This window comes from Balaenoptera borealis (assembly GCF_965194805.1).
Source record: "Balaenoptera borealis genome assembly, chromosome: 4".
In the NCBI taxonomy this organism is placed as follows: domain Eukaryota; kingdom Metazoa; phylum Chordata; class Mammalia; order Artiodactyla; family Balaenopteridae; genus Balaenoptera; species Balaenoptera borealis.
Genome location: NC_138861.1, coordinates 78,735,330 through 78,750,355, shown reverse-complemented (window position 1 = coordinate 78,750,355; position 15,026 = coordinate 78,735,330). Strand labels below are relative to the sequence as shown.

General features: G+C 36.3%; 1 protein-coding gene across 11 annotated transcripts in view; it reads right to left on the bottom strand.

The window, feature by feature from the left end:
- Nucleotides 1-15,026, bottom strand: part of FRYL (FRY like transcription coactivator) — a 293,684-nt gene that overhangs the window by 108,549 nt on the left and 170,109 nt on the right. For all 11 annotated transcript variants that reach the window (XM_082390370.1, XM_082390379.1, XM_082390377.1 and 8 more), the window contains 6 exons: nt 14,341-14,480; nt 13,416-13,512; nt 6,096-6,175; nt 5,631-5,711; nt 2,664-2,832; nt 2,280-2,372 (listed from right to left, as the gene is read on the bottom strand). In XM_082390370.1, coding sequence (XP_082246496.1) covers nt 2,280-2,372; nt 2,664-2,832; nt 5,631-5,711; nt 6,096-6,175; nt 13,416-13,512; nt 14,341-14,480 — 660 coding nt within the window. The remainder of the gene's footprint in view (nt 1-2,279; nt 2,373-2,663; nt 2,833-5,630; nt 5,712-6,095; nt 6,176-13,415; nt 13,513-14,340; nt 14,481-15,026) is intronic.

The window sequence follows — 15,026 nt, the reverse complement described above, 5'->3', positions numbered from 1 at the left end:
AAGCACAACTTATAAAAGAATAAACTGATAAATCAGACTTCATCAAAATTTAAAACTTCTCCTCTTCCAAAGACATAATTAAGAAAATGAAAAGACAAATCATGGACTAGGAGAAATATTCACAAAGCATGTAGCTGACAAAAACTTCATATCCAGAATATACAAAAAATACAAAAATATATCTCTCAAAACTTAATCAGAAAATAACCCAATTTTAAAATGAGAAAAAAGATTTCAACAGACATTTTGCCAAAGAAAACATACAGACAGAAAATAGGACAGGAAAAGATGCTCAAAATCATTAGTCTGGAGGGAAATGCAAATTAAAAGCTACACTGAGATATCACGACACACTTATTAGATTGGCTAAAACTAAAAAGACCAGCCAAAGCAGAGTTGGTGAGGATGTGGAGGAACAGAACTCCCACATAAGTGGTGGGAATGCAAACCAGTAAAACCACTTTGGAACACAGCTAGGCAATTTCTTTAAGAGTTAAACATACACCTACCATTTGGTCCAGCAATTTCACTTCTAGATATCAACCCAAAGGAAATTAAAGCACATGTCCATACACAGACTTGTATGGGAATTTCACAGCAGGTCTATTTGTAACAGTCAAACACTTGAAACAGGGCTTCCCTGGCAGCACAGTGGTTTAAGAATCTGCCTGCCAATACAGGGGACACGGGTTCAATCCCTGGTCAGGGAACTAAGATCCTGCAGGCTGCGCTGCATGGCTAAAAAACTAAATGAAATAATAAAGAAGATACACTCTTGGGACTTCCCAGATGGCGTGGCAGTTAAGAATCTGCCTGCCAATGCAGGTGACACGGGTTCGAGCCCTGGTCCGGGAAGATCCCACATGCCATGGAGCAACTAAGCCCGTGCGCCACAACTACGGAGCCTGCGCTCTAGAGCCCACGAGCCACAACTAATGAAGCCCGCGTGCCTAGAGGCCGTGCTCCGCAACAAGAGAAGCCACCGCAATGAGAAGCCCGCGCAACACAACAAAGAGTAGCCCCCGCTTGCCGCAACCAGAGAAAAGCCCGCACACAGCAACAAAGACCCAACGCAGCCAAAAATAAATAAATAAATTTATATATAAAAAAAACCTTGAAACAACCCAAATGTCCAAAAACAGATAAACACATAACCGAACTGTGGTATATCCATACAATGAAATAATGTATAAACTGCTGATATATTCTGTAACATAGTTGGAACTCAAAATAATTGTGCAGAGTGAGAGAAGCCAGAAAAAAGAGTCTGTACTATAAGATTCCATTAATATAAAATTCTAGAAAACCCAAAACTAAGTAGAGGAATAGAAAGATCAATGGTTACCTGAGAACAATGTGGAGTGAGTGGGGAGGGGATTAAAAAAGGAACATGAGGAAACTTCTGAAGTATGATAGGTACGAACATTATCTTGACTGTGGTGAAGGTTTTACAGGCATATACATATGTCTAATTGTACGCTTTAAATATGTGTAATTTAAGTCAATTTTACCTCCATAAGTGTTTTTAAATGAAATTATATGTATATATATAAAGAATATCATTTATACAGCAGTATGTAGTATACTGAAAGTGAGTGGCATATCACATACCACAAAAAAAAAACCCCAGGAAACAAAAAAATCTAGCATGTCTAAGTATTCTAAAATCCCCGAATCCTATTTATACCATGCTATGTTACTAGTAACTACAGAATTGTTTTTGAATAACACAATGAATTTAGACCTAGAAAAGCTTCTATAAATCTGCTTCCCTACAAGTTATTGGAACCATATTTATAGCAGTCATATTTTCTAAATAATTTAGAATACATATTTTGACAGGTATGATGAATATCATGGCAACTATAGAAATTAACTTTTAAAACTGAGACAATCCTGTAAACTCTAGGATACATGTCACAGTACTTTTAAATTCTTCAGAGGCGTTAAAATGGCTGCCATTTTGTAAGGAGCAAATGCCATTAAATGCAGTGTGTTACACTGAGCTACTTGAGATAACCATTACTTCTAGGTTGCAAATACTCTGCCTTCCTAACAGTCTCTAAATCTTAAGGGCCTGGGCTTGTTCTTTTGATTAAAAGACTGATTGATGCTCTTCTGCTATGTGTCGAATAATGATTTACCCCATACTCCCACTACACTGAAAGTTTCCGCTTTATTATCTATGAGATTACCAGAAAGTAAGAATATCAAATGTGGCAACTTCTTCGCAAAAAAGGTACTTTTAAAATGCAATATAAAATTAAAAATATACTTACAGCAGCTACAGGGATAAGAATCTCCACAAATAAACCAGCAAGTGCATGTTTTATATCTTTATCTTTTACTTCTAAGAAATACTGAGCACATTCCTTGAGAGGGGAAAAAGGTATATTAGATTAAAAAAGGAGGAAGATTATAGAAATGTTAATATCACAATAATTTTGTAAATACTCTGCAATTTTACCAGAAAGCTAAGTTCAAATCATGCTCAAATTTAAAAAGAAAATTAATTCACACTTCGGACAATTTAACGCTTGGGGTAAGGAATTAGTAACAATGTCATTAATTATATTTATTTTGTTTCTTTTAAATAGTCATGAAAAGCAAAAACAACCACTGTTAGGCTAATTCTAATTACTGCACTTGAGAAGGCAGATCACCTGCATGAACTGAAATGATGCTTCAAAATCTTCTACAGGATACATTTTCACTCTGAAAAATTTCATTCCCATTATTAAGCTGATGACGCTTTGTACCACATGTGGACTTTGTTCCTTTTGTCGCAGTTCTTTTAATTCTGTCACAAACTTCTTCCTCACAGCCTGAAACCTTTAACGTACACGGATACACAATTTGATGTGAATTGAAAACACTCATTTCCCACATGATATTTAAGGTTGAAATCAAAAAGTATTTTACCTGAACACCATCTCCTTTCTCTGCCCTCATCAAAATTACCCAGAAAAACATACAGATGAAAACAAAAATATTTCTGATTCTAAATTTACTGTTCATTTATTTTTTCAAATAAAAAATGCCTTAAGGAGAAATTCTTATTTCTTATTAGAATTTCTTATTCCTATAATACCATCAATACAGCATCATTACCACTTAATATTTCATAATCATCATAAAAATAAGATCTAATAACCCACCCATAAAACATCCACATGTAAATCAGAGAGTGTCTCTAAATATTAAGACTCATTTTGATCAAGTCTGCAATTTGAGTTACATGGAGAGCAGACTGGAGACTACATATTTGTTCAAAGAGATAAACCAATCACTTGTAGACTACTAATTATCTCTTAAAATTATTATCTCCTTACACTGTAGAAAAACTGAAGAAGATGAGTGGGAGGACACTGGTCTCACAATGTGAATCAGCTAAAGAATCAAAATGCTTCTGAAATGTTGAGCAACATCCTGGATTCAAATGACTACAACAGTTAAGGCTACGAAGTTTTTCTTTGCTTACAATGGAAAAAGATATCTGATAGTTTGTTAATCAGTAATACTTCATTTTCCCCCTCTATCTATTATGAAACAACTAAAGGTTTTATTGCTGATGTTACTTGGGGAAACCAGTTCTTGAAAGTTATAATGACAAATGAAGCATACTTCCCAATGGGCACTGAGGACATATTAATATTAATTAAACATGGATATTAATTACATGTTAATGAAATATGGATCCATGATAGGAAGTATAACTTCTCCATTTCCATTTCAGTCTTGTAAAATACAACACCATTTTCCATGAAAGTGTTCTTTTGCGTTTTATAAAGAAAATATAAAGTGGATAAAAATCTTCCCATTGTAATATTATTAGAATCCAAGGATTTTTCCTTCGATTAAATTTCTCATAATAATTATTAGTCACTATAATCAAAGGAGATGCATTGACAAGATTCTAAAACACCCCCAGCCTTTTCTTTCTCCCCACCCCTTTCCCACCTCACCACCTTTCCTCTCAAATGTTGGTGCCATCAGCCCAGCCAAATGTGGATCCATCCATGTTTTTTCCCATGCTCATTGTATGTATGGGTGGAAAACACCTCAATATTGCTCTGAGTGGCATTTCTCTTACAACTAGACCAGTGAGGCTGAGCATCATTTCATAAATCTACCATTGGCCATTTAGATTTACTATCCTTACCATCCTAGATTTAACTTCGCTATGATGTAGGGTTCTTCTGGACCCAACTTGCTCATGTGTTATTTAGCACTTCTATATTCCTGACAGAAAATCATTTTCAATAAAAATTACAATATCATGAACTACTGTGCCATGAAAAGAAATACATTATTGCTCATGTTTTTGTAGCTATATTCCTGAAACAGGGATTCATTGTTGATTAAATATAAATACAATATTAAAATATTATTGTCTACATCTAAGTCATTTCGAATACTCCAACTATGTTCTAAGTTCTATAGCATTGTGTGTACAAGGAAGGGTCCCTGGTAAATTACAAAGGATAAAAAATAAATAATACTAAATTAAAGGACAGTAACTACCAAATAATAAAATACATTACTTCATATTAAAATCTAAACTACTAAACATCAACAATAATTGTGTTTGGTTTCTTAGACTTGAAAAAGGTTGCTATAAGATGATTTCAGGGCCAAAGACTGACTCTTTAAATAGCACCCAAGAAAATCTAAATTGATACTTTTTTCCTTACAAATTTCCCAGTAGCAACAAAGGAAATTCAAAATCTTCCATAGTCTTTAGAGCAGGCACAAGACACTAAAGACAAACATCTTTTTTACAGTTTATGATAATGATGGTTCAATACAACTCAATGCATGTTAACTCCTAATGAATACCACCCTCTTTATGGAGTACTCTACTATCTTTATCTTTCCTTTCTGGTATGTCTTCTACCTATTCAAAACTCTGTTCAGTATTAAAATAAATAAGATGGTTAGAAGGAAGACACTGTATTGCTATCTCAGAAATAAAAGTATTCAAGTAGAAACTATTAACAGTAATTATTAGCTTCGACAAGAGTTCTATAAAAAAGATTTTTAAAAACACTTCTCACAGAACTGTGAAAAATAGGGAATAAGGTAATGACCTGACTATTCTTGGCAATTTCTTACTTCCTCAGTTCAGGTTTTATGGAAAACCCCAAATAATGAAGACAAGTTGTGGAACTGAGGTATGGGTGTCACTTAAAAATCCTCTAAAGCAGGGGTTCCCAACCCCCAGGCCATGGACCAATAGCTGTCCACGGCCTGTTGGGAACCGGGCCGCACAGCAGGAGGTGAGCAGTGGGCGAGTGAGCGAAGCTTCACCTGCCACTCCCCATCGCTCGCATTACTGCCTGAACCATCCCCCACATCACTCGCATTACCGCCTGGACCATCATCTGCCACCACCCCCCACCTCCCCCCCATGGAAAAATTCTCTTCCACGAAACAAGTCCCTGGTGCCAAAAACGTTGGGGACCCCTGCTCTAAGGAACAGAGCAGCAAAATAATAAAAGGTGAAACAGACTTCACAATAACTCTATGGAAAAAAAACAGATCTAAAACTGTCAGTGTCTATTCTGTTAGCTAGCAATGAGAATTCTAAAACGCAAAACAAATCAAAATCAGTGATTTATAAAACTTACTTTGATTGGGCAAGAACGCCTATCACTTCTGCATATAAATCTGCAATAATATGCACATTCCCAGTGTTGGTTCCTGAATATCTAAAATAGCAAAAGAACAAACATATTATTTCATGAAATTTTTCTACAAACTCTCTTTCTTAATAACTCTGAAAATTCCTTATCAGGGTGTTGTATAAATTTTCTCTGAAGATTCATTTATAGGATGATAAAAACCACATGAATTTTCTTCTCTCTCTAGATTTCAATTTGCCAGGAAATTTAACCTGATTCTTATAAATTCAATCAATGGTTTTAAGAATCATTTTTTACAAAATCTTTCCCATAAGCATCTCCTGTGGACTAAAAAATACAGGAAGATAATTGCTTTGAACTTCAGAAAACAAATGATTTATGAGAGTTCCAATTAACAGTCTAAATCTGGACCGCCGACAAAAGCAACAGTCCCGGAAGTATTTTACTTACCCTTCCTTATGTTTAAAGTGCTTGAAAGCTAAGTTTAGAACTTCATGAACTAAGGGATCAGGCACAGGATGAACAGGAATCTAGAAAAAAGAAAATCAAGTGTGTGCTAAACAGGTTACAGGTCTTTTATGAGTATCCTCGTCATTTCAACTAACCAAATCAATAATCAATTTAAATTTTCATGATATGATCTACTACTAATCCGTCAGTCTTCCCTTTCTGAGAATGCTATTATTTTTCTCTAAGAACTTAGCTGGACGTCTACTTTAACAAGCTCTAAATTCATGAACATTAAGCTTTATAATCGCTAATCTTTAAACTATAGACTATGCAGATGAAAAAATAGTCATTGTTGATACGACCACTGTCACTGTCACCAAGTTAATAAACACACACTCGTGGGTGACTCTCTACAACACCTATAGGACAGTAAACTTTGACTGAGCCAGGCTCCATACAGTCTGACTTTCTATCATAATAGTATCCAAAAGGGACTCCAACTTTCCCAACAATTTAAAATTATTTATGGTTTTATTAGAAATTTGTTATTTAAATGTTTGTTTTGTTTAGTTCTTTAAAAATTACATGCCAGTTCCTAATATGGACAACACATCAAAACATTTAAACCAGAAAGTAAAATCCCTGCCCCTTCCCCCATGTATAATCACTACTGGTATATGTCTACTTCCAGGCTTTTTCCTACACACACTCATCCACACAGCTTATTTTTTACTTAATGGAATGATGCATCTTTCCCCATCAGTACTTAGCTCCTCCTTACACTATTTAGCAGCCATGTAATACTCAGTATATATATTATAATTTATTTAATGAGCTCCCTATTAATGAACATTTCATTCCAGATTTTCAATATTCAATATATATAATGTTATACAGTAAACATCTTGTGCATTTAACATTATTTACTTGTATGGTTCCATGGGAAAGCATCCAAAAGGAAGAACTGATGGGTCAAAGATTATCCAAGGCGTCATTGATATAGATTCTAGTTCTTTATATGTGTGGGTCTGTTTGTGAGCTCTCTATTCTATCAATTTATACACGTCTATACTAAAATCATGTTGTCTTAATTATTAGGGCTTACTAATAAGTTCTCATGTCTGGCACCACAAGTCCTCCCTTATTTTTCTTCAGAGATAGCTTGGCTATTGTTCTTCCCTATTCAATTTACAGACATCTTTTCAAGTTCCAAAAAAACTGTTATAGGTGAAGTATAATCAAATCATTATATAACATATAAAAACATTTTCTTCATTAGACCAAAAGGTCTTTCTACACTTTTTATCATTCTAATGAAGAAAAGCCAAGCTTCTCTTTTCACTAGTTATGTAACCTGGAGGAAGTTTCTACTTCTTTACCGGTAAAAAATGTAGGTAATAGATTAGAACCCCATAATTATCAGCCCTGAGAGAATGCAAAACTGGGTACATTACAATTGGAGATTCTTGGTCTCTCACCTTTTCCACCCTTCTCTAAAAGGGACTAGGACAAAATTCTTACTTCCTAGGAATGTAGGGCAGATGACAGAACTAGAATATAGGATGGAGATATTGAGGACAAGGCCTGGTAGGGAACCCAGAGCCCATTAGGAAGTGGGGAGGCAGATGTATTTTCCTAGCTTCATCTTCCCTGGATTGGGCCAAACAAAATAGGCCCCAAGGTAAGAAAAAGGTTACTGAAGTCACTGCTGTTGTCCCGTAAGTCCCAGTAAGCCCTATGATTATCCCATTGATGGTTAAAACAAAGTAGATATCTACCACTAGGTGATACCAAACTTTAGTCGGGAATATGCTGTATCTGGATCCAGCAGCCCGACTTCCAGAACTTACTCCAGAATTCACAGCGCTAATCACGCAGGCTGGCCCCAGACACTGCATTTTACATGACTTAATTTTTTGGGCCCCATTTACTGTGCTGTGTTGTGGTTTTACCATACTGACTTCTTTACAGGGATGTTTGGTGTGCTCTAGGCCAGAGATATGAAACACAAGTTAACTTACACCTATACTTTCTCCTAAGTAGTCTTTATTTGCTCCAGTTATGCCAGAAGTCTAACAATGACAGCTAGGGACACTACTTAGCTATGTTGTGTGCTCTTTATTACTACCTTAATAATATTAATTATTAATAATGCCACCACCAACAATTTTCACGTGTCTGTGTGCCGGGTATTACTTAGGCATTTTATATACATTATTTATAACACTTATAGCGGCCTTACACAGTAGTATTTGTCCCCTGTTTTACAGATGAGGGGACTGAAGTTTAGAAGCCAGTGCATACTTCTCTAGAAAATACTGTGTGCCCAGTTTCTGATATATGAAAATGCATTTAATAAATGGAACAAATGAGGAAAGAAAACTTTCAGTTTTATCATATTATAGCTAGAAAAGAGACAGAAACAGAAGTGAGAGAAGAAATATTATCTCATCTTTAATTTTTGGAAGAAAAAAAGCACAACCTCTAAAAATTTTATTTTAAGAATGAACACTATCAGGATGCTCAGATGTTCTTGAAATTCCTACTTCTCCCCTTATTTACAATAATAAAAAAAATTCCCAAGCTGAATCTCCAAAAAAACGGGGGGCTGGGGCGGGAAAGAATCCCAGTTCAGTTTATAGAGAAAACGTTCTACTTTCATGGAGTAGTATTCCCATCTATAGCATCAAGAATTTTTTAGATCTTGCCATTTGCATGATTTTGGAAGCAGACCTAATTCTATTTGAACATTCAAGAAGGATATATCTAGCAGACTCTAAAGAATACCCAAGTTTTATTCCAAAGCTATTCCCACCACCACTTCCCCAGATCTAATGCTTTTAGCACATCATGAAAGTAGAAAACCACAAAACCAGGTTAAGACATGGACAATGGGGAGTCAGCAAGGTGCGCTCATTATGTAAATGATCAGCCCTCAGTGCAAAGGACAGTGAATAAACTCATGACTAAGCAAAATCACAAATAACCCCATAACCTTCAGGGCTGCTCACCAACATCTAAAATGCTTATGTCGTGTGATGAACTGGAAGATTGGGATTGACATGTATACACTGATGTGTATAAAATGGATGACTAATAAGAACCTGCTATATAAAAAAATAAATAAAATAAAATTCAAAAATTAAAAAAAATTAAAATAAAAATAAAATAAATAAATAAAATGCTAATGTCAAACCTGAAAATACTAAGGATCTACTCCTCCTTCTGATACTTCACAATAAGCACCCATAAAACTAAGCCAAGAGCCTGAAGTGGCTCATAAGCTTGGTTTCCCAATCTTGTTTGTTTCAACGAATAAATGTATGGCTAAAATTCAATATAAAAACAAAACTGCTTAAACATACTAAATGCTATAGTGCTGTTTAAACATGCTTTTACCATGGATTCTAAAGCCTCTGGTACTAATATGCTAATATTTGTAGTTGGCCATGACCCCAAAATTATTCTTCTTTCTTGAAAAAATAAAATTAGTCCTTTTTCATCTTGAATTAATGTTGTTCGCATGGCGAATCACACTCATTTCATCACATTTATATAAACTCAATCCTTTGTCTAATTTGTTATGATTTAAACTTTAATTTAATTTTATAAGATGCTGGCCATTTCACCTAATTTTGTATCACTGATTTTTACCAATAAGAATAATTTTATTTACAAAGAGAACCAGGGGCTTCCCTGGTGGCGCAGTGGTTAAGAATCTGCCTGCCAATGCAGGGGACACGGGTTCGAGCCCTCGTCCAGGAAGATTCCACATGCCGCGGAGCAACTAAGCCCGTGCGCCACAACTACTGAGCCTGCACTCTAGAGCCCGCGAGCCACAACTACTGAGCCCACGTGCCACAACTACTGAAGCCTGCACACCTAGAGCCCATGCTCCGCAACAAGAGAAGCCACCGCAATGAGAAGCATGCGCACCACAATGAAGAGTAGTCCCCACTCACCACAACTAGAGAAAGCCCGTGCCCAGCAACAAAGACCCAACACAGCCAAAAATAAAATAAATCTATTAAAAAAATAAAATAAAATAAAATAAAAAAATAGAGAACTAGCTTTATAATCTTCAGCAGGTCACTGCAACTAAGAACACTGATGTATAAGATGAAAACAACAGATAGCATTTACTGGACACTTTCCATGTCCCAGGAATTATCATATTTAATTCTCACCACTCTTTTACAGAGAAGGAAAGAATTAGTGGGTAATAACTTGCCCAAGTTACACGGCAAGTAAATGACACAGCTGGAATAAAAACACTTGCCGTGGGCTTCCCTGGTGGCGCAGTGGTTGAGAATCTGCCTGCCAATGCAGGGGACACGGGTTCGAGCCCTGGTCTGGGAAGATCCCACATGTCGCAGGGCAACTAGGCCCGTGAGCCACAATTTACTGAGCCTGCACGTCTGGAGCCTGTGCTCCGCAACAAGAGAGGCCACGACAGTGAGAGACCCGTGCACCGCGATGAAGAGTGGCCCCCACTTGCCGCAACTAGAGAAAGCCCTTGCACAGAAACGAAGACCCAACACAGCCATAAATAAATAAATAAATAAATAAATAAACCCAAAAGTTAAAAAAAAAAAAAAAACAACTAGCACGGCACATATTAAAAAAAAACAATAAAAAACACACTTGCCATGGTTATCTCCCAAAGTTTACTGTAGTGACCAGCTGGTACAAGGGATACAGAGTTCTTCGTGCATTTTGAAGAGATCTAAATATGTGATGATGACACATGATAATGTCTGATAAAGACATGACAAATTATTTAAGAAACAAACAATTTATAATATATGAGGTCAAGAACTAACCCACAATTAATATATATTCCTCTTTAAGACTGATCCAACCATGTATCGATATTTCAATACTCCTGGGGCTGTCCATCTCATCAAAATAAACCTGAATCACATTTTAATACATGTATATTATGTGGGACAAAAGTAAAAGTCCTATTAAATTCAATATATGCTACACTGATTACTCGCCGGAGCTATTAAACCCTACACCGTTTTGATACGGGAAAAAATTGGGTTCGTTTGTCATGATATTTCAGAAAGTTCTATTGATTTTGACTTCATTTTCTATAGTTTAATTAGTTTTGAAGAAGCTAAAAAGACTTGCCTTTTACTAAGAAAGAGAAAACCTACATGGGATTTTTTTTTTAAGTCATTGTTGAATTTGTTACAATATTGCTTCTGTTTTACGTTTTGGTTTTTTGGCCCCAAGGCATGTGGGATCTTAGCTCCCCTACCAGGGATCAAACCCACACCCCCTGCACTGGAAGAAGTCTTAACCACTGGAGTGCCAGGGAAGTCCCGGGACTATTATTTCCTTAAAGGAAGAGGAGGAAAAGGACGATGAAGACAAGGACAATGGGACGGGGGAAAGGACAAGAGAGAAGGAAGGGGAAGAGGAAGAAGAAAAACCTCCAAAGGGTTGCCTGTGCACTGAAGTTCTGAAGTCAGTGCAATTAAGGGCAACTTTTAGATGAGAAGAGAGACACTGCTAAGTAGAAGAAAATCGTGGGAAACAAAGGAAAAAAGGCACAGTAGAGCCTGAATGTCAGTGCACGGAGTTTGCAATTTCTTTTGCTGGAAGAAGAAATATCTCTATGATTTAACTAAGTAAAGAAGTGCAAATGCTGATTACCAAACCACTCACAAGACCTACATTTAGCACATAAGAAATGCCAGGGATCAACCACAATGAGCCCTAGTCCAAGTCCGTTCATGGTGCAGTGTTTCTGGTCCGCAGCTCCTCCTATATCCTTACTGACTTCAGCCTTAGCATCTTAGGATCCCAGCTAAACTAAGAGATCACAGAAAGCATATCTGGCTTCCAGAAAGCACAACTTTCAGAGGAAAGTTCTTTTCCACCTCTACTAAAAACAACCTCATGGAAAGTACAAATTAAATTGTTTTTATCTTTGATTAACGCATTTATCTATGTCACGTATTCAAAATTATTTTTAAACAAAACAAAGCCAAAAAAATTATTTTTATTTTCAGATTTCGGATATTCAGATTTCAGTGTCTTTTCACATATATTGTAAAAACAAAGGCAAAGTATAAATGATTACATAATTCAAATATTTTTATATTAGCTATGTTAAAAAAGACTATCAAATCAATTAACTTTTAGATCTTACATTTGCTGTTTCCTGCTGTATTACATATTCTATTCCATTTTATACAACAGAAACAAAACTCCCTGTCCGAACATGTCATGTGCTGTGCAAAATATGATTTTTTTTCTTTTAGGTAGCCTGACTTTTTTTCAAAACACTACAGTGTGCATGACTGGAAATATATGGAACATCTTTGAATGATGTATATAACTTTTTAAAGACTACAAACTACAAAAACATTTTCATATCAGTACAGGTAGATTCTTTTTAATATACATTTATTTATTTTGGCTGTACCAGGTCTTAGCTGCGGTAGGCGGGATCTTTTAGTTTAGTTTAGTTCTAAACCATGGGCCATCACCTGAACACTAGGCAATGGGAACTCCTAGTTGAGGCATGCATACGGGATCTAGTTCCCCAACCAGGGATCGAACCCGGGCCCCCTGCACTGGGAGCATGGAGTCCCACCCACTGGACCACCAGGGAAGTCCCTCAAGTCAGTACAGGTATTTATACATATACTTGTACTGACTGTGAATAGTAAAAATATATAACATGATATCTGACACTATTTACCTATTTATATCTTTACTATCTATGCCATTCAGATGTTGAGCTCAGGAGTGCAGTACCTAGAACAATGCCACCCAACAGCAGGCATTCTAATATTCACTGGGTGAATAAACATAAACAATTCATTATCCTGAGGTCTTCTCGCTTGTCTGAAAACCATTTGCACTTGACAATTCAGTCTTACTCAAGTCAAATCACCCCCGTTCCTCAACTATCACTGCACAATTATTACATGTTGAAATGCAGGCTTGAGGGCTACACAGATAACTTCTGTGAAAGTGGAGGTAAAAAGGGATTGAAGTAGGTGAATGACAGGTGGATTACAGTTGCTGCTAAAAGCCCAGATTTTACATACTTTTTATTCAGCTCCATTTCGCTAACATGATTTCATGTCTTGGATGGTAAACTAAGGTAGAAAAATGGGGAGTGATAGGTACGGGACACGGAACCCTCAGGCAATTGACAGAAGTATAATTAAATTATAGGAATTTTGTTTCTGTGAGCCAGATGTTTAGATATAACATCCTAAATAAGGTAACTGAAACATGAAGGCAAAATTAGCAAAAAATAAGAAATACAGACTTTGTAGAAACAAAAGAGCTTACCTGCTTTAGAACTTCAACTAAAACTAAACAAAAAATGAAATCTACTGCTAAATCTCTTCTTTCAAGAAGATAATCTCTTTCACGTTGCTGTTCATCCCTGAAACAAGAATCCCAAATTAGGATTGCATTAAAACTATAAATTCTCAAATAGCTCTTGGTAGTACTTCATGTTATTTACTGAGTTCCTAGTACATATGGTGTCCCACAGCAATCGTTACAAGTTTTTAAAATAACCCAACGTATGTATTACACATTCTTATGTTCTTTCTCTTTTTGTACATTAGGAACTTATATGCACATCTCACTATTACATCTGTCAGAAATTAAACCTAATCTAAAAGAATTAGGAAGAGGAAGAAAAACACGAAAATACAGTGCCAGGTCATTTTTTCACAAATCTAAGTTGAAAAATCACAAGTGGCATCTACTGAAGTACAATTCTAAACCATGGGCCATCACCTGAACACAAATAGATGTTTTACTTAAAGCCATGATCTACCTGGGAAATTTGAAGAAGGAGAAGACAAGTTCGAGGATTTAACACCAAGAAGAGTCTCGTGGTATGAGAATTTAGGGTTTTGGCAGTCTTCCTGTATCGCAACAACTGTTTCCCTTCACAAACCACGTGAACAGGACTTCCTTCGAATATTTTCTTAACTTCTTCCATGACTGTTAAAGCTCCTCACTGAACTACAGAAATTCAGTTTTGCATGACTAGTCCCAGTGATGACTCCTGTAGGGCAGCACCTACTTTAACTGATATCTTTCCTAGATTTACAGTTTAAGTGTGGACTATCTTTTCCCCTTGTTACCACTTCATAACAAAAGTAACCAAACGATCACAATCATCAGTTGATAACACTATTACCCGCTTCATTGGAAGTGTTTTGAGCCAAGGTTGAACAGCAGAAAATGAGCCACTTACCCCTTAGATTTTGTGCTAGACCGAGGCCTATACTCATAAGATTCATCTTCAGTTCCATTCTGGCGTCTGTACCAGTCAAACAAGGTGCGAAGTAAGGAAGGGAGACAGTGCTCTGCTACTGAGCTCATAGAGCTTATCAACTGAAAATACAAGACGTTACCAGAAGTAAAATACAACATCAAAGTGCCATGCTCCTCCCGCTACTACCAATCACTTAGAAATGAGTAACATTTCTAGAAGAAAAATACACTAAACGCAGTAACTCCAAAGCAATAAATGTGTTTTAAAATAAAAGGGAAAAAAATAAATACAAAAAATGCCACTTACATTTAAATATTAAAAAATAAATAAAATAAAATAGGGCTAGGGGTTTAGCCAAGTAATAAAGTAAAGTGAGCTAAGTTTCACCGGCTATTAACATCTACCCAAATCCATTCAGTTTAGCTCAGAGACTTTCCACCTTTTTCCTGCCTCCATATGCTACTCACATGTGTAAAAACTTGACCATCAGTAACATCCCTGATTACACACATGACACCTCTGGGTGAACTGTAACACAGAACATGAAACAACCACACCTACTTCCTTCCCCCGGCCAGTTCCTCTCTGCTCCTGTGAATGAAATGTTCTAAAATGTTGCCACTAGAAGGGATGACGAGATGCAGAAACAGAGAAGACTACACCAT